At 36.8% G+C, this 27,613-nt stretch overlaps 2 protein-coding genes across 3 annotated transcripts in view; one reads left to right on the forward strand and one right to left on the reverse strand.

The window, feature by feature from the left end:
• LOC128744002 (protein sickie-like) overlaps positions 1–27,613 on the reverse strand; it is a 99,147-nt gene that overhangs the window by 44,579 nt on the left and 26,955 nt on the right. The gene's annotated exons all lie outside the window — the stretch shown is intronic.
• Positions 17,951–26,643, forward strand: LOC128740987 (serine protease inhibitor dipetalogastin-like). Its single transcript, XM_053836563.1, has 3 exons — positions 17,951–18,375; positions 24,842–25,134; positions 26,444–26,643. Exons 1-3 carry the CDS (start codon positions 17,951–17,953, stop codon positions 26,641–26,643), a joined length of 918 nt encoding a protein of 305 aa, XP_053692538.1.

Below are 27,613 nucleotides of genomic sequence, written 5' to 3' on the forward strand. Positions count from 1 at the left end.
TTGTCGGGTCAGCTAGTTTACTATAAAAGTCGTTTGCTTTTCACCTGCCAGAGAAAGCGAGCGGCAATAGAAACAATAGAAATCAGAGAAAAATAAAACAGACAGAACATGGGGAGAAAAGACAGTCAAGTGATAAAAAAAAGCGAAAAAAGTAGTGAAGAGAGAAAAACAAAGAGAATTAAACAAGACAAGAGAGAAATAAAATAAGACAAAAGCAGAGAACAAAATGAGAAAAAACATGAGGAAAGAATCAGCAAGAGAGAAGATAGCGAAATAAGCTGTGCAACTTGAGCAGAAAGAGAGAAAGGAAAAAGGAAAAATAAAAGATATAAAAAATAAACCGAGAGACGAAATAAAAAAGAGTTTTGAACGTGAACGAAAAAATGCAACGAAGAGGAAAAAGTGGAAAAAAGGAAAACAATAACTTTAAAACGAGAGAGATGTGCAGTAGATTGATAAAAGAGAAAAAATCAATTGGACAAAAGAAGTAAATAAATGAGGGAAAATAGAAATAGGAGAGCGAAAAGAGGACAAAAAGCAAGGAAAAAAAGAAACAGAAAAATTCATAACAATGTCAAAGAGTACGAAAAAGTGAAACAATCAAGGAAATAACAGAGAAATGACGGACAGAAAAAGATAAGAGAGACAAAAGAGGAAGAGAATGAAAGAGAGGAATAAAAAGGAAAGAAAAATAGGAGGAGGAAAGGGGAAGCAAAACGAGTGAAAAGTAAATCGAAAACAAAGAGAAAAGAAGACAGATAGAAAAGAGAAAAAGAATTAAGACAAGACAAGACGAGACAAGAAAGAGAAAATGAGACAAGCAAAAAGGCTAAAAAATGTGAAAAAATGTCAAAAAGAGAATTAAAAAAAATAAAAACGAAACAAATAGCGCAAACAAGTGAGCAAAAAAAGGAAATACATACAAAGGAAACAAGAATCAAATGAAAGATAACAAAGATAAGAAACAAACAAAAAATATTGAAAAAATATAAAAAAGAGATAGACCATATGATATATATAAGAAGAAAAAGAGAATAGAAGGAGAGAAGACATTAAAAACAAATATATAAAACAAAGAGAAAAAGAAACGGAAAAACAAGGGGGTAGCAACAAAAAGAACTAAAACAGAGAAACAAAAACGTTGAAGTGAGAGAAGAAAAGCGAAAAGGAAATAATGAAAAAAGGAGATAATGAAAAAGGATAAAAATATAGAGGAAAGAAACGAAAAAATCAGTCAAAAAGACGGAAACAGAAGAAACAAAAAAGAAAACAACAAAAAAGCTTAAAAAGTGAAAATTCCAAGTGAACGTGTGTTATAAGGCGAGAGAAAAAGACTTACACAAAGGGAGGCTGACACAGAAAAAGAAAGAGAGAAAGAAAGAAAGAAAAGTGAGAAAAGGAGCAAATAAAGAGACAAAACGCAACGCAGAGCAAAACGAGCAAAGTAGCAAAGTATTATATAAAAAGCAGACACAATTACAGCAAATGTCATAAAAAAGTAGACTGAAGAGAGGAAAAAAGGTGTTTAAAACGAAAGAAGGATAACGTGGGAAAATGAAAAAGTACATACATAGATACATACATACATACATACATACAAAGGGAGTAAAAAAGAAGGCAACCTAGAGAAAAAACGAAATCAAAAATGAAGCCTACGTAGAAGAGAAGGAGAGAAGAAAAGGAGGGAAAAAACACAAAATTAACGACAAAATGAGAGCAAAAAGAAAGGAGGAAAAAGAAAAGACGTTGAAAATAGAAACTAAGAAGAGAAGAGAAAAAATTGAGAAAAGTACGGAGTTTTAAGCAAAGAGAGCAAAGAAGGTAAAAAAAATAAAGAGAAAAGACAGGAAACAAAGTGCGTATAATGACAATAATGAGAAAAGAGATAGAAAAAGAAGAAAATACAGAGGTATAAGAAAAGAAAAAAAAAAGAAAAAAAACGAACCGAAGAAAAAGGAAACAGAATGAACCAAAAGGAGAACGGAGGAAGACTAAAAAAGTGAAAACAGATAAAACGTTAAGAGTGAGTTATAAAGGGAGAGAATAAAGAGAAGAGAGAAAAGGATATAGCCAAATAAAAGGAAAAAGATGACAAAAGGCATTAAAATAAAATGAAAAGAGAAGCAAAATAAGGCAGAAAATGATGGGGGAAAACAGCGAAAAATCAACACATGGTAAGAGTATCCACAGAAAATGAGACAAATGAAAGAAAAATGATAGAAAAGGAGACAAAATGGAGGCATGGAGGTGAGATAAGCATTAGCGAGAAAAGTGAAAAAAGACAAATAAAATATATACAAAAGGTAGAGAAAAAATCTCAGAAAAAAGAGTAAAAAGAATAATAACGTAAGAAAATAAAGATGTATATAATAGTCCCAAAGACGAAGTAAATCAACAAAACAGAGAGCGAAACAGGAAATAAAAACGAAGGGAACAAAGGCAAGAAACGATAAAAAAACACAAATAAGAGATAATATGAACAAAAACGAATAGAAAGAGATAGAAATCAGCGGAAGACAGAGAGGAGAAATTTAGATAAAAATAGTAAACGAGAACAGCGAGAAATCAAAAGAAGACAGGAAGAACATGAAGATATTGAAAGAGAGCAAAAAACGTAGTCAGGCCAAAAATAATTTGTGGGATATGACTTAAATTGTTTATAAATCAATTATCTGTGGGTTTTACAGCCTGGAAAACTCGAATGTGAGCAAAAAGAGAAGGAAATATATACAAAAGAAACTAGAATCAAAGGAAAGATAGCAGAGATAAGAAACAAAAAAAAATTAAAAAAATTAAAGAAAGGGACAGATTATATGATAGATATATGACGAAAAAGAGAATAAAAGGAGAGGAGACATAAAAACAAAGAGAAAGAAAACGGAAAAACAAGAGAGTAGCTACAAAGAGAAATAAAGCAAAGAATCGGAGAAGGAGAAAAGGAGAGCGAAAAGGACACAATGAGATAAAAAAAGAGAAGTGCTAAAGAGAAAAAACACAGAGTTTTATACACAGAGAGGACTATGAGAGAGAGAAGAAGAAGAAAAGGAATGAGCTTACCTAGGCCGGAAGAGAGTGAAAATAATGAAAAAAGGAGATGAAAAAAGAAGATGAAAAAAGACAAAAACATAGAAGAGCAAAGAAAAGGAAAGAAACGAAAGCTTAAAAAGTGAAAAAACCAAAAGTTTGAAAAAGGAGGGAGAGAAGACTTACACAACCGACACAAAAACCGCCAACAAGATGGAAAAAGAAGAAGCAAAAAAGAAAATAGCAAAAAGCTTAAAAAATGATAAAACCAAGGAGGGAGAGAAGACACAAAACAGAGTTGGGGAGAGACATAGAAATAAGGGGAAAACAGAGAGCAAAAAGTGAAAAAGGGAGACACAATTAAGGCAAATGTTAAAAAGAAAACTAAACTGAAGAGAGGAAAAAAGGAGAAAAATTAAAAAGAAAGAACAAAGAGGATAAAGTGGGAAAAGGAAAAGGCTACATACAATACATACGTACAAATAAGAGGGAGTAAATAGGAGCAAAAAAAGAGAGAAAAGTCGAAAATGAAGCCTGCGTAGAAAGAGAGAAGAAAGAAAAGGGAAGCGAACATACCAAGAGAATAACGAAAAAACAGAAAAGAGAGAAAATAGGAAAGACAAAACTAGATAAAAAGGTAAAAGAGGAAAAAATCGTTGAAAAGAGAAAAAACGAGAAGAGAAGAGAAAAATGAGAAAAGTGCGGAGTTTTAAACAAAGACAGCGATAGAGAGAAAAAACAGAAAACAGAGTGAGTATAATAATAATAATGAGAAAGGAGATAAAAAAGCAGGAAAAGACGTATAAGAAACAAAGGGAAAGAAAGGAACAAGTCAGCCGAAAAAAAAGGAAACAGGATAAACGAAAAGGAGACAAAATGGAGGCAAATGGTAGTGAGAAAAGTGAGATAAGCATTAATGAGAAAAATAAGACAAACAAATAAGATGTACACAAAAGATGGAGAAAAATTCCCAGACAAAAAGAAAAAAAATGAAGGAAAAAAAATTAAGACAGACGCAGGAAACGTAAGAAAAAAGATACATAAAATAGACACAGAGTCGAAGTAAATCGACGAAAAAGAGAGAGAAAAAGAAGGCAACAAAGAGAAAAAACTATAAAAAATCCACAAATAAGAAAGAATATAAGCTAAACGGATAAAAAGAGCTAGAGAACTGCGGAAGACAAAGAAGAAAAATATATAGAAACAGTAAAGGATAAAGGATAAAAAGTCTAAAAGAAATTTAGAAAAAGTATAAAAGAGAGCTTTAGAAAATGTAAAAAATTTCAAGTTCAAAATCTTGACTCTCATAAATTGAAAGAAAAGCCATAAAAAAATAAAAAAAGAATCCGACAAACTCAACAGTGAAAGCCACATGAAGGCTGATGGAGAGCCAGAAAAAAAGGAAGAGAAAGGCGAAAAATGTCAAAAAGAGAGTCTGGTAAAGCTTGAAAAAGTTAAAGAAAGTCAGAACGCGAGAGAGAGAGAGAGAGAGAGAGAGAGAGAGAGAGAGAGAGCTATAAAAGGTGATTAAAGGGAAAACAAAAAACCAAACGATCAAAAATACAAAACATAGCAGAATATAAAAGAATCAAGAAAACAGAACAAATCAAAAAAAGAAAACAGAAATCAGAGACAAAAATAAAGACGAAGCAAAAAGGCATACAAAAAGAATAGGAACAGAAAGTGTAAACATAAAAAAGAAAAAGAAAAGCGAAAAGGAAAGAAGATAAAAGACATGGAGAAGATAGAGAACAGAAAAAAACTAGACAAAAAAGAGAAAAGCATTAGAAGGTGATAAAACGGCATAGAATTTGGGGAGCAAAATGTAATACAAGAGACAAAAACGAGTTAGAAAACAAAACATTTAACAAAAATAAAGAAAATATCGAAAAAAGAAGATAAAAGAGACAGATAAACATCGAAAACGAAGACAAAAGGAAATTGAGTTGAAGTGAGAAAACGGAAAGAATGTAAAAATACGCAAAAAAGAGAAAAATCATAAAACTGAGCGACCTGAACAGAGTTATGAACGTGAAACTAGAGAGAGAGAGAGAGTAGGAGTCGGAGTCGGAGTCGGAGTCGGAGTAGGAGTCGGAGAAGGAGTAGGAGTAGGAGCAGGAGTAGGAGTAGGAGTAGGACCAGAATATTAAAATAAGGAAGAGAAGAAGCGAATAAAAGTTGAGTTTAATTTGAATTCCTTTTAACGATAAATTTGGTAGACTGTCTTTCGGCTGGGTGTGTTTTGGAAAAAAAATTAAGATGAAAACACAAGAAAATACAGTGGACGGGCTTCCACTGTACATCTTGGGACGACTGTTCCTATAACTTAACGTTCAACTATTTCAATGATCTGAATGGATGGAGCTCAAGAAACAAAAAAACTGCGGTGAGAAATTTCCATTTGTATATCAGTTCAGTTGATATTCAAGTAATTTTTATGGTTAAAAAGCATATTTTTACATCCCATAATGTAATTACTGCAGCATCAGTTTCATTGCATTTCAGCAAGCTACGAAAAAGATGTATTAAATATTGTTTTCTTTCTGCATTCTTTTCAGGTACAGGACTGTAGTCATTTTCACGCTTCATTGAGCATCCGCATTCGTCCAAAGAACGAAAGGTAAAAATTGTACCCATATTTGTTTTAACGATTAGACTGTGAATTTTCATGTCTTACAATCGAGTGAAACCTCCGATGATACCAATTATAAAAAGAAACTGTATCTTGGTATGAACTTTTCGTTTCGTTTGTGCTCTTACGACTACTACATCTCAGTTATACAGAATTCTAATAAAGGGTGTACAGCGCAATAGTTGTTTACAATTTTGCAGAAAAAAGTATACTTTTATGATTTGTATTTATGGAGCTATAGGGCTGCAACGCCTTTAGTTGCAAAAAAGAGCGCTCTTTTTGCTACCAATCAGCTAGCAGGTTCATAGCACCATGAATACAAAAGATAAAACTATACTTTCTTCAGCATTATTGTAGATAATAACTAACTCTCCAATTGCCCTATACATCACCTTTTCAAATTATGCTTGGCTGAGGCGCTGTAATCAAAAGAGCAAAATAAAAGCGAAAAGAGCGTGCCAAACCTATTAAGTATGACTAACAAAGGTGATAACTAACGTTGGATTACGCACGGCCAAACCCATCCGCTATCCGGAGATTTTCCCTTACGTCATTGCGCCTTTTTGAAAAGGGCAACTTTTACCTCCTACCGGCCAGTCAATTGCTTTTCGCTGCTATCCGCCATCCGTGCAATGGTCTCCGATTCAGCCGGTTATGTTGCGGACTCGGTACGATTATAATTTTAATGCTTATAACATGTACATACATAAGTCGCAAAGGTTGATGTCACACAACGGGTGGGCCCAATCGGAATGACCCTTTCGTCTTTCCGGAGGAAAGTTTCTTCCGCCCCGTCCGCCTCAACATGGCAGCCAACACGACTCATTAATGTCTGGGGGTCCGGTAATAATTAGCGAATATTTCGAGATAACTTCACACCGAAGAAGAGGATATCATATCCCAACAAGCTTGGTTGGGTCTTCTTCGGTTCGCTTTGTGTATAAGGTTCCGTGACAGTTCGTTGGGTTAATCATAAATCTTTGCGCCTGGTTCCCGCCAGAAAGGGTTAGGTTTCAACGCAGCACAGGCAGTCACTGCTTGACCACGTTCGGAGATGAATATAATTTTATTGGCCATAATGAGAGGGCTACTGGTGGCATTTAGACACGACGAAAGCGCCGGGGTCAGTCCGGTCAGCTAATTGGCCAATCCGTCGAAAGTAATAAATTAAATTAGTCATATTTTTATTACGCGTATGCCAATGGTATAGCATAACCAACAGGCTAAAGAATTCGATAATCTTTTTTTGATAATTTTAATTTAAAACCAAAGCTCCCACTAAGCCCTGCCCGTTGGTACGTACACGGATGAGTCAATTGACCGGCCGTCGCGTCGGTTGTTGAAAAAACGCGCAGTTTGCTTAACCCCGTTAGTCTCATCATCTCGAAGCCCATAATCAGTTGTTTACCAGCAGCACACTCGTAGGAATTAAATCATCCACATAAGTAGACACGCAACCTGCTGCTAAGTAAAGACGTTGGCTGGCAGGCAGGCAGGCAGAGCGGGCCTTGATGTAAACATTTACTCATCTATAAACTCTACGCACGCACCAGGGCAGCGCGAGCGCGACCCAACAAGCCACTATCGCATCGCCCGCTGCTAATCAAACCTACGCGGATTCACCTCGGGTTCGTCCTTATCGCTGGGCTGGGTTTGGTTCCTTTTTTCTCCCGGCGAGCTTATCGCCCTTCGGTACGGGTGCGACCGAAGGTCGTCGAACAACCGTTCTGTTGTTCGATAATGTGTTTTTTTTTTCGAAGGAATTTTTGCATGCTGACCATTGTTGTTCGATTTTGGAGTGTTTCCGATTACGGTGTCAAAAACCTTGAGTCGAATCATGGTTAGATAATATCAGACACGTGTAAACATATCGCCGTTTAAAAGCGTAGAGATTGCAACAAATTATTCCGATAATTTACTTTTTTTTTGTGATAAAAATTTCGAATCTCAAACGGTGCGCGTTCGTTTAGCTTTCTTCATTTATGTAATTTGTTTTTCCGTTGAGACCCGTTGTTATCAAAACCGAATCTAATCGTAGGCAGTGGACAGCGAAAATTTAACGCTTCACAAACGGGTGACTTCCAGTTTAACTAGTACCTAACCGTGTGTTTTTCGTTACGCCCAACGGCCGTGTGCCGTTATGGAATGATGAGACTTCCCTTCTCAATTAACAAACCAGCAGTCGCGTATTTCATTACTTCATTAGCAAAGCAACCACCTGGTTGCAAGCGAACCGAACGTAGGTATATGATAGCCAATTCCGGATAAAACTACTCTCTCCAATTAATAATTCACCCTTCGGAAGCCATCCTAAATCAGCGAGTCGGCTGGGGTCCATTCCGGGGTCGTCGCCGTGGTCGTTGGTCGGGTGGTTTGACATTTAGTAAATTGATAATGATACGTCACGCACCGCGGTCGGTTTGTTGGAGGTTCGAACTTTTGAGGCTTTTTTTTCCTCTTTCGATCTGCCCATAATTCATTTTCGGACCGCTGCACTGCGCTGGCTAGCGGACTGCCCTATCGGTTACAGACTCCCGCGGAGTCTGTGCAGATTGGTTGTTGATTAGATGTTACAACAACGGGTAGACGACTGCTTGCGTGGGGTGATTTCCCCCTTTAATCATGTCTGCGTTTGAAGTAGTCTGAGTGGCATAAGATAGTTGGTTTACCTATGTTTCATACTATAATTACTAATTTTCCTCCACATTTATCCCATAAATCAATGAACTCATAAAATAATTAATATATTCTGAGACAGTTCGACTTAAACTACACAGCAATGAAAACAATCTTATTAGTCAGTTGTGAAACATACTAGTAAAAACCATTTATTGTCTAATGTCTAATTTACTAGACCCTGCAATAAAGTGGAAGCAGTATAACAAGAAGGTAAGGCTAGGATCCAGTAGAATACCAAGATCCGTTACATGGTACACTCGGTTGAGAATAATACCGTCGATATGATAATCAAAGATAATCGTATCTGTTGAACGATGAAGAGTCATAACGCTGCATTTTGCGATACTGATAATGAGTTTGTTCAGCTGACACAAATGTTTACATGTTTAGTAACAATTGCAGGCATAAATAAATCGGCGTAAATTAGTTGAACATCGTTGAAGAAAATGACGAACAATCGTGGTCCCAAATTGCTCCCTTGCGGAACGCGGAACATATTAACACGCCACCAAATTTAAGACTAAATTCAAGATCAAAGCTAGGACAAAATTTGAGGCTAAATTCGAAAAAAGCTTCGAGATCAAATTCGATACCAAATTTTATCCCAAATCCAATAGCAAATTCGAGAACAACTTCTAGACCATATTTTACATCAAATTTGAGACCAAACTCGAGACTAAATTGGAAACCAAATTTAAGGCGAAATTCGAGATAAAATTCGAGACCATCTTCGAGGTCAAATTCGAGACCTAATTTAAGACAAAATTTGAGACTAAATTCGAGACCAACTATGAGGCCAAATTTGAGACTAAATTCGAGAAAAGCTTCGAGACCAAAATAACCTCCATGTTGGCCTCGAGGTATGATGCTGGCTTAATAAGCCAGTCGTCGTATGTTCGAATCCCGACTGGGAGAGGCTGTTAGAGTCAATAGGATCGTAGCAACTGGCCCTGCAATTGTCCTGCACTCTAACAGCTGGCCGCGAAATTCGTCTTATAGAAACAGAAGGTCAAGTTTCGATAACGGAATGCAGCACCTTCGCGGTAGTTGACAGAAGCTATAAACCATAGAGTCGGACCCGCCTCCTTACTTCCGAGACCAAAGAGCTAGTGCGCAGTATTTATAACGCAAATCTGTGGCCAAACTCCAAAAACCAACCGCTAGAAATATTATTATCGTGCAAATGTATTACTTATAGTATAAGAAATGACTTAATTTTCCCACCTAATACCTTAGCATGCCTTAGCCAAATTAATTTGACCAGTATAATTCGATATCAAAAGTGATAAAAGTTAATACTTTACTCATTGCCCGTGTAGAATGCTCTTTAGGCACCCAAACGGAGTCTGGTATTCCGCTTACATCCCCTTACTAACCCTAAGCCCCGGCCGACCCAATCAATCAGACATTTTTAGAAGATATTTATGATAGCTGTGATAAAAATGAGCCCGAGAAACCTTCCTCTATTAATTATCAAAGATCCCAGTACTGGCCTTATTCTTAAACGGAATAAAAGCACTTTCTAAACAACGCAACAATCATGTTTGGTAAATTTTTACCTCGAGTCCCACTTGAAAACACAAAAGTATTATGACATACACCCATATTCAGAAGTAAACGCGACTGCTGTTCATTTACTGATTAGTCAAAAAGCCCTTGTCGTAGGGGACAACATTTGAGGCCAAATTCGAGACCGAATTCGGGACAAACTTCGAGACTAAATTCAAGATCAAATTCAAGATAAAATATGAGATTAAATTCTAGCTCAAATCGATGGCCTACTTCAGGACCACATTTGTGACTATCTTCTATACCAAATTTGTCACCAAATTTGCGATTAGCTTCAAGACTAAATTTGAGACCAAATTCGAGACTAAATTCGATACCAAATTTAAGGCGAAATTCGAGATTAAAGTCGGGACCAAATTTGGGCTTCGAGGTCAAATTCAAGACCTAAACTGAGACCATGTTAGAGGCCAAGTCCAATACAAAATTTATGACCAACCTCGAGACCAAATTTGAAGCCAACTTCGTGACCAAATTCGACACAAAATTTACGACTTGCTTCGAGACTTAATTCGAAACCAAATTTAAGGTGAATTTGGAGACTAAAGTCGGAACCAGCTTCGTACTAAATTTGAGGTCAAATTCGAGACCAAGTTTGAAACCAAATTCAAGACCATATCTGAGGCCAACCTCGAGACCATAGCTGACCAAGATTGAGGCTAAGTCAAAGACCAAATCTAAGACCAAATTCGAGAACATCTTCTAAACCAAATTTGCGACCAAATTCGAGATTAAATTCGAAGCCAAATTCAAAGCAAAATTTGACACTAAAGTCGGGACCAACGTCGAGACCAGCTTCGATTCTATATTTGAGGCGAAATTCGAGACCTAATTTGAGACCAAATTTGAGACCAAATTTGAGGATAAATTCATAACCAAATTTGTGGCCAACCAGAAATACAATTGAAACCATATTTGAGGCAAAATTTAAGACCAAATTCGAGACCAAAGTTGACGCTAAATTCGAGACTACATTTGAGTCCAAATTTAAGAACAAATTAAAGATCCAGCTCAAGGTAGAGACTAAATTTGAGGCCAAATTCGAGACTTAATTTGAGGGTAAATTCGAGACCAACTTTGAGACCAAATTCGAGACCATCCTCGAGATCAAAATTGCGACTAGCTTCCAGATAAAAGTCGATACCAGCTTCGAGACTTAACTCGAACCAAGACTAATTCAAAACTAAATTTGAGACCAAATTGAAGACTAAATACAGAACCAAATTCGAGGTTAACTTCTAGCCAAAATTCGAGACCAAATTTAAAACCTAATCCGAAACTAACATAGAGACTAAATTCGAGACCAAATTTTAGGAAAAAGATAGAAACCAAATTCGATTATGGCCTCAAATTTGAGACTAAATTCGAAACTTTTTTCAGGAACAATGTAAAAATAAATTTGAGACTAGCTCGGAGATCAAATTCAAGAACATTTAAGGCCAAATACGAGACCAAATTTTAGCCTAAATTCGAGACTAAATTCGAAACCAAATTTAAGGTGACATTGGAGACTAAAGTCGGAACCAGTTTCGTACTAAGTTTGAAACCAAATTCAAGACCATATCTGAGGACAACCTCGAGACCATACATGACCAAGATTGAGGTTAATTTAATATTTTTTTGAAACGGTGGTTCTACAATTGATGCAGGGACGGTAAGGGAAAGTAATGAAAATTTTGGTAATGGAGGGGAAAGAGCGGAAAGGTGAGGGGAGGGGGAGGTGGTATTGGTAGCTACGCTTAACAAGTAGTTGTTTTGACTGCTACCTTTTGTCCAATTGTACGACCACCGTTTCAAAAAAATATTAATATTAATGCCTGACCACATTTCAAGGTCAAAGATTAAAAACACGAGTTTGGTCTATTGAGGTTAAGTCCAAGACCAAATTCGAGAACAACTTCTCGACCAAAACCGAGATTAAATTCGAAGCAAAATTTGGCAATAAAGTCGGGACCAACATCGAGACCGAATTCGAGACCAGCTTCGATACTAAATTTGAGGCCAAATCCGATACCTAATTTGAGACCAAGTTGGAGGCCAAATTCAAACCAAATTTGGGACTAAAGTCGGAACCCACTTCGAGACCAGCTTCGATGTCAAATTCGAAACCTTAGGCCTTGTAGCCAACCTTGAGACCATATTTGAGGCCAAGGTTGGGGACAAGTTCGAGACCAAATCCAAGACTAAATTCGACAACAATTTCTAGACCAAAATTGCGACTATCATCGAGACCGAATTCGAGATTGAATTCGAAGCCTAATTTAAAGCACATTTTGGAACTAAAGTGGGTACCAACTTCGAGACTGAATTCAAGACCATATTCGAGGCCAAATTCGAGACTTAATTCGAGCGCAAATTAAACACTAATTCGAGACTGAATTTGAGAACAAATTAAAGATCCAATTTAAGACCAAGGTCGAGGCCAAATTCGAGATGAAATCTGAGACTAACTTCGAGGCCAAATTCTAACCCAAGTTGAACACAAATTCGAGCCTGATTTGGAGATCAAATATGAGACCATTTTCGAGCTCAAATTCAACACTGTATTCAAGACCAAATTTAAGACAAAATTTCAAACCAAATTCGGGACCAACTTCAAGACCAAGTACGAGATCAAATTAGTAGCCGAATTTGATAATGAATTGAGGCAAAATTTGAGATCGGATTTGCGAGACTAAATTCGAAACGAATTTTGAGATCAAATTGAAGGCCAAATTCGAGAAAAAATTTGAGACCAACTTCGAGATCAAATTCGAGACCTAAACTGAGACCAAGTTTGAGGTCAAATGCTATACCAAATTTGTGGCCAATTTCGAGACTGTGTTCGAGGCCGAATTGGCGGCTAGCTTCTAGACCAAATTTGAGATCAAACTCGAGACTAAATTCGAAACCCAATTTCAGGGCGAAATTTGATACTAAAGTCGGGACCAGCGTACTAAATTTGAGGCCAAATTCAAGCTCAATTTGAGACCAAATTTGAGACCAAATTCAAACCCAAATTTGTGGCTAACCCGGAAACTATATTCGAAGCCAAATTTGAGGCCAATTTCGATACCTAATTTGAGACCAAGTTTGAGGCCAAATTCAAGACCATATTTGAGGCCAACCTCGAGACATATTAAACCCAAAGTTGAGGTCAAGTTCGAGACCAAATGCGAGAACAATTTCTAGACCAAATTTGTGACTAGCTTCGAGACGAAATTCGAGATTAAATTGGAAACCAAATTTAAAGCAAAATTGGAGACTAAAGTCGAGACCAAATTCGAGACCAAATTCGTGGCCAACTTCGAGACCATATTCGAGGCCAAATTTGAGACCACATTCGGCACCAACTATGAGATCAAATTTAAGATTAAATTGCGGACCGAATTCGATCCTAAATTTTAGCCCAAATTGGAAATCAAATTTGAGGCCAAATTTCAAATCAAATTCCAGATCAATTCGAGACTAAATTTAGACCAAATGTAAGACCAAGTTCGAGACTTAATTCGAGTGCAAATTCAACACTAAATCGAGACCTAAATTTAAGAGCAAATTAAAGATCCAAGTCAAGATCAAGGTCGAGACCAAATTTGAGGCCAAATTCAATACCAAATTTGAAACCAAATTCGAAACTAGATTTGTCCAGTCCAACCAGGACGTTCGCGGTAGTCGACAGATGCTATAAACCATAGAGTCGGATCCGCCTCCTTACCCTCGAGACCAAAGAGCTTGTGCGCAGTATTTATAACGAGAAACTGTCCCCAAACTCCAAAAACCAACTGCTAGAAATATTATTATTGTGAAGCGAATGTAATATAGTATAAGAATTATTTTTCCCACCTGATACCTTAGCATGCGTTAGCCAAATTAATTTGACGAGTATAATTCGATATCAAAAATGATAAAAGCTGATACTTTAGCACTTCTATCATTGCCCGTAATCATTGTAGAATGCTCTTTAGGCATCCAAACAGAGTCTGGTATCCCGCTTACATCCCCTTACTAACCCTAAGCCCCGCCCGACGGGACAATTTCGAGGCCTAATTTGAGACCAGGTTTGAGGCCAAATTCAAGACCATATTTGAGGCCAACCTCGAGACATATTTAACGCCAAGGTTGAGGTCAAGTTCGAGACCAAACCCGAGAACAATTTCTAGACCAAATTTTTGACTAGCTTCGAGACGAAAAAAAAGCAAAATTTAAAGCAAAATTGGAGACTAAAGTCGAGACCAAATTTGTGGCCAACTTAGAGACCATATTCGAGGTCAAATTTGAGACCAATTTCGGTACCAACTATGAGATCAAAATTTGATCTTAAATTTTAGCCCAAATTCGATATCAAATTTAAGACCAAATTTCAAACCAAATTCAAGGCCAATTCGAGACTAAATTTGGATCAAATGCGAGACCGAGTTAGGACTCGAATTTAGTATTTGAGTGCAAATTCAACACTAAATCGAGACCGAAAATTGAGATCAAAGTCAAGATCAAAGTCGAGACCAAATTTGAGGCCAAATTCAATACCAAATTCGAGACTAGATTTAAAGGCTAATTCTAGCCCAAATTGTAGACTGATTTTGAGACTGTATTCACGACTAAATTTAAGACACAATTTCAGACCAAATTTGGGACCAACTGCAAGACCAAGATGAGACCAAATTAAAAATTGGCCTCAGGACCAAATATGGGGCTGAATTTGAGATCAAACTCGAGGCCAAATTCGAGACCAAATTTCAGACTGAATTTGTGGACAAAATTTAAGATCAAGTTTGCGAGACTAAATTCGAAACCAATTTTGAGAGCTAATTTGGGCTCCAATGCATGTTCAAATTCAAGATCGAATTTGAAACTAAATTCGAGGCCAACTCCGAAACGCCATTCAAACCCAGATTGGAGAACAAATGTGGGTCCAAATGCGAAAACAAAAACTCCTGACCAAATTCGGAACCAAATGCATGGCCATATTCGAGATCCAAATTTCGGGGCCAAATTTGACACTAAATTCAAGCAAGACTAACAAGGAACTATCACGATCGGTCACAGGCTTTGAATTGAACAAATATGCACCGTAATATAGTCGTATCAACGTCGTATGTTTTTGAGAAAACTTGACCTAAAATTTATATGGAAATTTGCAATGGAAATTTCCATTGACCGAATGGATGAGCATGGTTACATGCTACATACATACATACTACCAAATCCCCTAAATGGCAAAGCGAAAAAAACAGAATAGGATACTGGTTTGATTGAAGAACAAGCTAATTACCCAATCTTACTCGGGGCCCCTTTGTCTTTTACATATTGTAACAAAAATTCTCGTAATGCAAGAGACAAAACCCTTTTTCTTCATGTAAATGTGTCTACCATTTGTCAGTTCCTCCCTCCCGTTATGTCGCAGTCACTTGTAAATCTGTCTTCTTTTCAACAATCTATAGGGAAGCGAGATAAATCCCTTTTTCTCGGTTTTGAATCTCCCCCTTGTCAATGGTCACTCTATTCTCCCCCCATCTAGGCGTTCCTGAGTTATAGCGGAACTTACACTCATACTCACGTTCTTCAACCCCCCCCCCCTTTCCTGGTTAGCCTCTTCACAGTCAGCTCACGCTTCTGTCACATAGTCAATTAGGCATCTGCTTACTCTCTGAACATTCCTATAACGGAAGAGAAACAAAGCCTTTAGCCCTAGCCTGAATTTGCAACCTACGGGACTTCACCTGGCTACATGATCCGTAGAAAGCCCGATTCGCGACTGCAGTTCGTCGTTTCACTTCGCGGTTTACATCGTTGTCACAGGTCACGAGCGTACCAAGGTATATGAATTCCTCCGCTACTTTACATCTAGTGGTATTCTAGTGGGTTCTAGTGGTGTTAATGGTAAGTCTCACTTTCGCTTCTTCCCGTTTAAAGGCCCTAAAGGCCCCTAAAGGTTGCGGTATCGCACGAATCAGGGAAACTAGTTTCGCCTGAAAACCATTTTCTAGCATTATCTGCCACAGCTCATATCGTTTGACTGAATCATACGCCGCCTTGAAGTTCTTTCTCCCAGATCCTGATAATGATCCGGTAGATTGCTTCGTACAGCCGTTCGCTCCCCGCTTTTAGAAGTTGAACCGGGATGCAGCCTGACCGATTTCAAATTCTAATACAGGCTCAAATTCAAATCAAAAGTGACGTCCAAATTTATATCCAAATTAAAGTTCATTTTTAAGCTCAAATTCAAGTCCACATTCATGTCTAAAATCAAGTCCAAACGACCAAAATTTCAATTTCAAGTCAAAACCGAAGTCCAAAATGAAGTGTTCAATCAAGTCCCAAATAATATCAAATTCTAGTCAAAATACAAATCCTATCTTAAGTCCAATCATGTGTTTTTATGACGTTAAAAATATGTATGTTAGAAATTGTTAGTTTCATAGTTTTGGAAAGCAAGCCTGTTTTGCCTAAAACGAATATTTTTGCTAGCGACAAAATCAGGTAATGATAAATTGGAGATCTATGTTTGTTTCGTTACATTGCGTAAATGAGCTTTGCCAAAAAGTTTCTTGAAAATGCAAACCTTGAACATAAAAAAGTCGGACCGTGTACAGTCTGTTGTTTCAAAAGCGAGACAAGCTAATAAATGTACTCTCTGTCAAGCAAACAGTTGTTTGCAGTCGTTGGTCCGTTCAATCCGAACATGTTTTGTTGTTTTATCGTCTGACTTGTAGCTGAACTGGCAATGATCAAATTGATGTCTGCGCTAGTAAAACACCTCGTTTTTCTACCTAGTTCTGTGTCAAAAACGTTCATCAGGCAATCTGGAAACAATACCGGTGAAAGTTGCTAAACAATCGAGGATAACTAATGAATTATGCACAGGAATTAACTGGAACCAGTACATAAACTGTAGAGTTGAAGCTAAGTTTCCATCTAACCGTTCCCGAAGAAAGATGCATTTCTCAGCTCCGATCAGTTTTATTCTGCCACTGCTACTATGCTTGGCAACGCGCGCCACTGCGCAGGAGCCGGAATGCGTTTGTCCGGACCAACCGGAAGAGACGGGATGCACAAATGATGGAGCACATTACCTGAACCAGTGCCAGCTGCAGTGTGCGTACCGGGCGGATCCAAATTTGTTTGAAGTACCCTGCCCGAATTTTGGAGGAAATAGCCCAGTCTTTCGAAGCGTGAAGTCAACCGACTGGCAGGGCAAATCATAGTGTTTAAGAATGGCAATTAAATGATTGTAGAATATTGAATATATGTACTTGTTATAAAAGGATTTTAATATTGGTTTTCTGTACACATTACTTTTCGATGCTCATTTGTTTTCAAATGTCGGTTTCCTTTGTACTTGGGATATAAAACAGCAGACCCTTGGGTATAAACGTCTATAAGACTTGACCCTTCTTTATCGATACTACTGACTCTCGCCCAATGAAGATTGGAACGTACAACGACTAGCTTGTTAGACCAGCATCGTACCCCAAGCAACAATGTGAGTTGTATTGTACTCTTATGGTGATCTTCAAGACCAATTTTAGTCTTAAATGCCATCATAAGAGTGTGATAAAACCCAAATTGTTACTTGGGACCTCTTGGAGGAGAAGTAAAAGAGATCATTATTCACAAACCTCAGAACTTTTAGAATTCAGCGACGATGGAATACATAGAAGGGTTCGGGAACCATTCAAAGCTGCGTTTGATTTTGTTAAGCGTCCTAATTGAGCCGATTAGGTTTCCCAGTCTTTGCTAAACAAACGAAACGAACTGGAAATACTTTTGAAACAGCAATTTTGTCTGAAATACGGGTAGAGGTTTACTGAGTAGAGTGTACATTGACACATTCGCTCAAAGTGAATAAACATGTAAAAATTTCAGTCAAATCATAGAAAGTTGTTCCGGATGAGCTTGTGAATTGGCGTGAAATGCCTCTGCAACTTATCTGAGTTATAAGCTACAATCTTAATTCGTGACTAAATCATTACAGTTACGAAGTAATCGGAACAACAAATAAAAATAATTGTTATATATTGGAAAAGGAGTGATTTGTGCAACTAGTAGAACATTAGTTGTCAGAAAAACATGCATCCGGCGAGTGGACTAGTTTTCCTATTTGCTCTGCAAATTGGAATAGTTATTGGTGCGTTTGTTAAAGACCCGTGCGTCTGTCACAGAAACCTGCTCCGGGTTTGCGCCAGCGATGGAAAAACTTATAGCAACAAATGTCAGATGGGTTGTGAAGGGCACAGAAGACGAATCGAGCTAACCGTCGTGCGTAATGGCCCATGTGATAGCGATCGTGAACCGACGGTTCCCGATGGTCAGTGTGACTGTCCGGATATTTATGTTCCTGTTTGTGGCACTGACGGTAAAACATACCCCAACATGTGTATTCTGGGCTGCGAAGCACGCAAAAGAGCAACCCGACTGATGTACGCGAAGAAAGGCCGCTGCGACGAAGGATTACCAATACCATTACTGGGCAGTAAACTCCTAATGGAAAGGAGGTTCCAGAACACAGGGGAAAATGCTTAAGTTCACCAGGTTATCCTAACTTATGTATTCGTGAGTAAAACCCCAAGGAATTTGAAACCAAATTTGGATAAATTCTTTTGTTACCAGATTAGGAATTTCATATTAAAAATAAAACTAAAGGCACAACAGAACAGAACAACAGAAGCAGCGATCTGTTTGAAGAAATTATCAGTTGAATAAATAAAATCTTGTTAGAAAATCAATATTGTCTTGAAAATTGAAGAAAAAAGCCGCAAACCAAAAAAACGCAAACCGCAAACCGCAAAAAAAACAAATATTCCCTAGCACGGTAATGCAAAATTTTCACACGAGTTGAATCATTATAAGGCCTTACCGTCCAAACTTTGTCATAAAATAGGAATGATATTTAGGTTTTGAAGGGAATTGTTTCTAGAAAGGTTTAACTTTGAACAACATTTCTATTTGCCGTTTACGGGAAAACGTCTGCGATATTATTTTCTTTATTGGCAATCCTGCTATAAAAAAGTAATGAAATCATGCTGGTTTTTTTTTAAATTTTTTCTGTTTAACAATACATTTGCCTTGCCGGCTAATAAAAATAAATTCGAAAAATTGACCCGGTCTCTAAGAATCCGTTTGATAGTTTATTTTAATTCCACTTATTCTGATACTAGTACAAATCCTCAAATTGAAAAAAAAAATCATTACCAGTAAAAAATATTGTGCAATGTTAAATTGCAACTAACGCCAATTACTTCAATGTATGCTTGAAGCGTTACAGGCATGCCAATTAATATCCAGAAAAATAACAGATATAAAAATACATACCTTAGAAAGGTATAAAAATGAATTCACCCGTTCTCGATTACCAGTAATAAAATGCACCTTTCAGCTGCACTACTTTTCACTTTATCGCTGATAATTCCAGCGACCGTTAGGGTGCATTCCCTATGCGTGTGTAGCAAACATTTAGCATGGGTTTGTGGCAGTGATGGAAAAACTTACCTCAACCAATGTGAGTTACGGTGTGCAGCGAGAGAAAAAGGAATAAAGTTGAGCATGTTGAAGTTTGGGGTCTGCCCTGAGGAAGCAGCTGAGAGAGGACTTATCCCGGGAATACAGCGACCCGCAAAACCTATTCGTGGTCGTGGAAAAGTTCCCAATTCGGACGCGGAAATGTGTGTTTATGGGCCGGGTAATTCCCGGCTATGCATTCCTGTGAAGGACCGTATAACCTCTCCGACTAAAAAGAACATCGATATTATATTTTAATCTCGACATAATTCATAGCAATCCTAAATGCGAATAAAATTTCATAACTGCTGGCATAAATTCATATATTATATTTTATAGAATCACCTGAAAAAGCCAAAATAAATTATTGAAACATTCACCTGTAAAGGCAAAACAAGCTTTTGACACTTTGACTGAATTAGTTCCGAGAAAAATTCGAAAATATAATACTAACAGTCGTCCAACATACAATACAACACAACAGATCAATTCATTTCAAGTTAGAGGATTCCATTTTCAACCGAAAATGGTTGAAATGAAAGTTATCTTCTTGATGTGTAAACTTTGACGTTCTTCAAGGAAGTATTATGGGATCCTAGTCATTTTTGTGTACCCGTTATACAGCAAAATTAAAGTTACTAAATTAAGATACTTAAACTATTTGCAAACTTCGTGACGCAGTTTTTTCGTTGGTTTGGGAGGAAGTTTGTTTTGTTTTATTGTAAAAGTGAATCTCATAGATTTTTTTTTATCTTTTTTAAAACAAAGATAAATAAAAGCAATGCAAATGGTTCAAGTTTTCCTCTTCATAGAGTCTTGTAAAACGTGTTCGTTGTTTTCTCCAATAAGACAATTGTGCAATTTTATTAGGCGTGTCTTTACTCTACTACTTTTTTTATTTTCTACAATTATTCCATACTTTAACTAATGTTTCTTCATGAAATCTGTTAATAGATAAAGGTGAACTTGTCCAGTTATTTGCAATTGGGTATTTTGAAAGATTGATTTTTTCTTTGGTTGTTTCTTTCGCTGAAAGTAGCGACTCAATTTATGACTCTGTGTCGCTTTTTATGACTTTTCCTATAAATCTTTCTATGACTCTTTTTTGAGTCATTGTTGACGCTGTCTGTGCCGAGTTTTTGTTTGATTTTTTCTTGGACTCTTTCTTGGATTCTTTCTTTGACTTTTCTTCGGCTCTATTTTCAAGTTGACTTTGACTATAACTTGAATCTTTTTTGACTTTTTCTTTGACTTTTGATTATGATTAATGTTACTTTGTATTTATTATTCTGACAAATGCGGAAAAAATGAAGAAAATCAGGTCAAAGGTTATTTCAGGCAAATGCTTGTCACTTTTAGCTTTTAGGTTTTGACTCTTTCTTGTACTCATTCTTTGAAACTTTCCTAGGCTTTTTCTTGGGATCTTCCATGGACTATTGCTTTGGATTTTTCTTTCACTCTTGCGCTGACTATTTCTCTGAATTCTGAGGACTTCGTTGACTGTTTTTTATACTCCTTCTATGAATCTTTTTTTTTTATTCTCTCATCCACTTTTTATGAAATTTTTTTTGACTATTTTTGTAATTCTTTCTTTACTTTTTTTATTATTGTCTTCACTCTGGTTTAACTCTTTCTGTGGCCCAGATTTAACAAATTCTGCAACGAAATCTTTGGCTCTTTTTTTATTATTTCTTTGACTCCCTCTTTAATACTTTCCTTGATTATTTTTGTAAAATTTCCTGTTTTGTAATTATAGTCCTCTTTTGTAATTATATTTGTGACCGTGTTTTGACTCATTTCGTGACCCTTTATTTGACACATTCTTCGATGCACTCTATGACTCTTTTGGTGATTTTTTCTTGCACTCTTTCTATGACTTTGTCTACGACTGTTTCATATACACTTTGATTCTTCCATTGGCTATTTCTTTGACTCTTTCTGTGAGTATCTTATTGACTCTTTCTCGGACTCATTCTTAGATTCTTTCCTTCTTTCTCGATATTTTTCGAATTCTATCTGGGATTCTTTCTTGAACTTTTTCTATAACTCTCATTGACTTTTTTACTCTATCGTCGACTCGCTTCTTGATTCTTTCTTTGACCACTTCTTTCATTCTTTTTTTTCACATTTTCTTTGACACTTTCTGTTAAACTTTCTTTGGCTCTTTCTTTGACTCTTTCTTTGACTCTTTCTGTAACTCTCTCTTTGACTATCTCTTAGACTCTTTCTCGGACTCATTCTTTGACTCTTTCCTGAACTCTTTCTAAAAGTCTTTTTCCGAGTCTTTCTGGAATTCTTTCTCGGACTCATTTTTTGGCCTTCTCTTTGACTCTTTCGTTGACTTTGTCTATGACTGTTTCGTATACCCTCAAGTCGCTTTTTATGCGAAGGATACGTTCCGCGTAAACCAGAATCGTGTAAAAAACCGCGTTAATTCTGAAATTTGCGTCAAAAAAACCGGTTAAATTCCGAAATTTACGTAAAAAACCTAAAAATTCGCATAAAAATATACTTTGTGGATTCAACACTGCGCGAAAAAATAGACTTATTGAGCACATCCGCGTGAATTCCGAAAATTGCGTAAAAAACAAACAGCGTAAAAAACCGCGTTGAAAGCGACATCAGTGTACACTTTGATTCTTCCATTGACTCTTTTTTTTGACTCTTTCTGTGACTTTCTTTTTGACTCTTTCTCGGACTCATTCTTAGATTCTTTCCTTCTTCCTATAAGTCTTTTTAGGATTCTATCTGGGATTCTTTCTTGGACTTTTCTATAACTCTTTCAATGATTTTTTACTCTATCGTCAACTCGCTTCTTGATTCTTTTCTCGATCACTTCTTTCATTTTTACTTTCATTCTTTCTTTCACATTTTCTTTGGCACTTTCTGTTACACTTTCTTTGGCTCTTTCTGTAACTTTCTCTTTGATCGTCTCTTAGCCTCTTTCTCGGACTCATTCTTTGACTCTTTCCTGAACTCTTTCTAAAAGTCTTTTTTGGATTCTTTCTGGGACTCTTTCTTGGATTAATTTTTTGACCTTTTCTTTGACTCTTTCGTTGACTCGTTTTTCCACACGTTATTGAATCTTTCCTTGACTCTTTCTTAGACTTTTTCTCTAACTTACACTGTTTCTTTCACACTTTTTTCAACTCCTTCTTTTACACTTTCTGTGACTCTATTTTTGGCTCCCTCTTAAATTTTTTCTCGGACTTTTTCTTAATGTCTTTCTAGAAATCTTTTTCGGATTCTTTCTTGTATTCTTCCTATAACTTTTTCAATGGCTTTTTCGGTTATTTTTCCTTTGACTCTTTTGTCGGTTCTCTTTTTGGTACTTCCTTTGCCTCCTTCTTTCATTCACACTTTCACTCTTTCTTTCACACTTTCTTGGATTCTTTCTTTACCACTTTCTTTGGTTCTTTCTTTGATGCTTTCTGACTTTTCCTTCAGTTCTTTCGGCTTGAGCAGCACGTTCCCATCATTGATAGAAAGGTTTGTGCCTCCAACTTAGACTTTCCCTTAGCCTACTATCTCTTAGGACCTTTCCCGAACTCATTCTTAGACTCTTTCCTGGACTCTCTCTATGAGTCTTTTTCGGATTCTTTTTTGGATTCTTTCTTGAACTCGTTTTATGACCTTTTCTTTGACCACAGACAAACAGACGAGACACTCGCGTTAATTCCATCGTCCATTCAAAAACCACTTATTTTTCAAAAAAGCATGTTTCGCAACATGGCCACACCGCGGCGCTCGAGTGTTGCTTCGAGTTTCCAGTATATAACCATACAAATGTAAAAAACCTGCAGTATAAAACCCTGCAAATGTAAAAAACCTACAGTATAAAACCCTGCAAATGCAAGCTACTCCGCAACATGCATAACAGAGAGCGCTAGTGTGCAAGCAAAATGTGTAGGACGATGGTTTTTGAAGAATTTTCTTCTATGTGTCATGTCAGTTCGTCAGTGCTTTGACTCTCTCGTTGACTCTTTTTTTTTCACTCTTTCTTTCACACTTTACTTGATTCTTCTTGTGACTCTTTTTTGGACTCTTCTTTAGACATGTTCTCTTATTTTCACTCTTTTTTCAAACTTTTTTTCAACTCTTTTTTGACTTTTTCTGTGACTTAATCTTTAACTCCCTCCTAAACCCTTTTTCGGACTCATTCTTAGACTCTTTCTGAAAGACTTTTTCGGATTCTTTCTTAGATTCTTTCTATGACTTTTTCAATGACTTTTTCAGTGATCTTTCCTTTGACTCTTTCGTCGACTCTCTTTTTGATTCATCCTTTGACTCTTTCTTTACCTCTTCCTTAACGAGAATGAAAATTTTCACTCTTTCTTTCACACTTTCTTTGACAGTTTTGGCTCTTTTCTCTGACTCTTTCCGTGACTTTCTCTTTGACTATCTCTTAGACTCTTTCTCGGACTCATTCTATGACTCTTTCCTGAACTCTTTCTAAACGTCTTTTTCGGATTCTTTCTGGGATTCTTTCTTGGACTCATTTTTTGACCTTTTCTTTGACTCTTTCGTTGACTCGTTTTTCCACGCGTTACTTGAATCTTTCCGGTGACTCTTTCCTTTCCTTCTCTAACTTACACTCTTTCTCTCACACTTTTTTCAACTCTTTCTTTGACTCTTTCTGTGACTCTATTTTTGACACCCTCTTGAGCTCTTTCTCGGACTTTTTCTTAGACTGTAGACTAGAAATCATTTACGGATTCTTTCATGGATTCTTTCTATGGCTTTTTCAGTGATCTTTTCTTTGATCTTTCTCTTTGACTTTGTCTTAAACCTTTTTTCGGACTCATTCCTAAAGTTTTTTTTCGTTCACTCTTACTTTTACTCTTTGTTTCACACTTTCTTTGAAACTTTAGCGCTTCCCTTTGATTATTTCGGACCCTTTTTGTGACACACGTTTTAACTCTCTATCTCTTAGACCGTTTTTATTCTTTCTTGGACTCATTCTTAGACTCTTTCCTGAACTCTTTCCGTTAGTCTTTCATGGACTCTTTCTTAAATTTTTTCTTTGCTCTTTCTTAGACTCTTTCGTTTACTCTCTTTCATATTTTCTTTGACTCTTTCTGTTCTCTTTCTTAGACTCTTTTTCGGACACTCTAAAAAATTTTCCCCAACTCTTTCTACGACTGTTTCTTTGGTGCTTTTGTCAACTCTTTTTGTGATTCTTTATTTGACTCTTCTTCACCAGTTCTTTTTTTACTATTATTTCCACTCTTTTTAGACCCTTTCTTTGATTCTTGCTTAAACGCAAATTATACTTTTTACGCAATTTATCCCTGAAGCGTTACGGGTATGCCAATTAATACACGGAAAAATAAACAAACAAAAACAGAAGATATAAGAATAGCTTAGAAAATGGTTTCACTCGTTCTCGATTACCCGCAATAAAATGCACCTTTCAGCTGCACTAGTTTTCACCGTATCGCTAATAATTTCTGCGACCGTTAGGGTGCATTCTGAATGCACGTGCACCAGCATTTTATTGCTGGTTTGTGGCAGTGATGGAAAACCTTACAGAAACAAATGTCATATGGCGTGTGCAGCAAGAGAAAAAGGAATAAAGTTGAGCGTAGTGAAATATGGGGCCTGTCCTGCTGGAGCTGAGAGGGGACTTATCCCGGGAGCACAGCAGCAACAACGCGCAAAACGTATTCGTGGTCGTGGAAAAGTTCCCAACTCAGACGCGGAAATGTGTGTTTACTTGCCGGGTACTTCCCGGCTATGCATCCCTGCCAAGGAGCGTATAAGCTCTCGGGCTAAAAGGAATAACTATATTTTGATTCCGGCATAATTATTACCGTCGGTGGTGAATTTTTCACAGAAACATGTTAAACATCACAGCCTTATTAGTCCTGAATATGAATAAAATTTGATAACTGCTGGCACAAATTCATTTCTATTTTCCTTTGAAGGGCTCAAATTCCGTACCTAATATTGGTTTTTTGTTAATGTAAACTCTTCTTTGGACCGTTTTTATGACTTTGTCTTTGATTCTTTCATTGAATCTTTCTTTGATTCTTTGGTCCTTTCTTTGACTGTTTGTTTCACACTTTTTTGACTCTTTCTGTGACACTTTCTTTGAAATTTTCTTTGACTATCTCTTTGACTCTTTCTCGAACCCATTTTTAGACTCGTCTCGTGACTCTTTCTCCCTGGTTCCTTTGACTCTTTCTTAGACCCTTTCTTAGACTCTTTCCTGGATATCTTCTATGATTCTTTTTTGAATTCTTTCCTGGATTATTTCTATTACTTTTTTCTTTGGCTCTCTCTTTGACTCTTTCTGTGATTCTTTCTTTCACTTTTTCCTTCAAAGTCAAAAAAGTGTTAAAGAAAAGGTCAAATAAAGTGGACCTGTTCTTTAACACTTTCTTTGACTCTTTCTGTGACTCTCTCTTTGGTTTATTCCTAGACTCTTTCTCGGACTTAGAGTCTTTCTCGAACTCATTCTATGATTGTTTCTTTGATGCTTAATTTTTTTTGTGATTCCTCGTTTGACTTTTATTTTACTATTTATTCGAGCATTTTTTGACGTAGGACTACGTCTTATGGCAAGATTTGCCTAGATAGGATATCATTCTAAAATATCTATTTCGAGAAGTGGTCAGGTTTTGAACGCTAATAACTTAGCGGTTTCCTAACTGAGTTGCTTTTTTTTGAAAGCCTTGCTAATTTGCGTTACATGTAGCCAGTATCAAAGTGGTAACATTTTACATGCTTATAACTCAGTCAATCCTCAAGATTTATGAGATATTTGTATCAATCGATTGGAAATTTTTCTAACTATTTATTGCATTACAAGATTTAACTTTTAAATAAAAAGTTCGGTGGATGATAATGTCCGAATCTAAAGCAAATCGAGTTCGATAACAGCAGTGAGGATTTGGATTTTACAAATCTAAACGATTCGATTCGAACCGAAACCTTAATTAGCACCAGTTATAACTGTACAGAATTATGAATGCCGGTAGTCACCCACTCTACTCAATGCCTTCAGCTTAGTCAGTGTGTGACACAACCAAAGTCGAACTAAAATTAAGTTTCCGATTGCAGCTTTGCTGGCTTGCTTAGCATTTACTCTCGGTGGCGGCGCTGCTGGTGACGATATGGCTGTCTACGAAGCATGTCGTTGTACCTTGGAGTTTGATCCTGTTTGCGGAAGTGATGGGCAAACCTACGATAACCAGTGCGATATGCAGTGTGCCAGTGCCATGAATGGCGCCGTTCAAAAAACCAAGGATGGACCGTGTTAAAAGAGACAGAAAAACTTTCCTAATTAAATGGTGAATAAAACACTCCGTTTTGATTGAACGTCTTTCAGGTTATTGAATCTAGTGGTTTTCATGACCAATGTCATAAAACAGCTAACAAAACTATGAGCTGCTCCAGAACTTTCTGATGATAGCTATAAAACTGTCTTCCGATCAAGTGACCCAATCTTCAGAAAGTTTTTATAATGTCTCTACGAATCAGGGTATAAGCACAAGCCGTGAAATGAAAGTTAAATTTTACTGTCAGATCATCCTGATCGATTTGGTTTATAGCGACTATAGCAAAACATCCAGTAGAATTAATAATAAATTTTCAGCAGTTTCCGTAGTTGTGCAGCATATGCGTATTAAATTTTATCGTTTATATTGGTATGATAGGTGGGTAAAATTAAAGTCCAAGAATAATCTAGAAAGGGTTCAAAACCGATTTAAAACATTTCAAATAGAGCGTAAAAGACTTCAAAAAAGTCCATAAAGCCCGTGCAAAGACTTGATAAATGTCCAAAAAGATCCAAAACACAACAACAAAGAGCAAAATCCAACGATATTCCAAAAAGAACCCAATAGCAGTCGAACAAGTGTTCGAGAAATGACCACCGTTTGGGTTCAAAAAATAATCCAAAAACAATCCAAAGTCAATTAAAGAACTCAAGAGAGTGCCAAAGAAAGACTCAAATAAATGGTCATAGAGAAAGGTTTAAATAAAGTTCCAAGGAAGTATTCTGTTTGGAAGGAAGGAAGTATTTCTATTGCCACAAAATCGCAAAGGAAAGACACATAGAAACCCAGTAACAATGAAAGCTTTATTATTGTCTTATGATGGTTTTCATCACCAAAATTGGTCGTAAATACCGTTATAAGGGTACAATAAAACCCAAAATGTTACCTTGTAAACAAAGAATCAATAGCTGGTAACTTTGTTGGCATCTTTAATCGTTACTTTTGGTTTCCC

The sequence above is a fragment of the Sabethes cyaneus genome, chromosome 3, assembly GCF_943734655.1.
Source record: "Sabethes cyaneus chromosome 3, idSabCyanKW18_F2, whole genome shotgun sequence".
In the NCBI taxonomy this organism is placed as follows: domain Eukaryota; kingdom Metazoa; phylum Arthropoda; class Insecta; order Diptera; family Culicidae; genus Sabethes; species Sabethes cyaneus.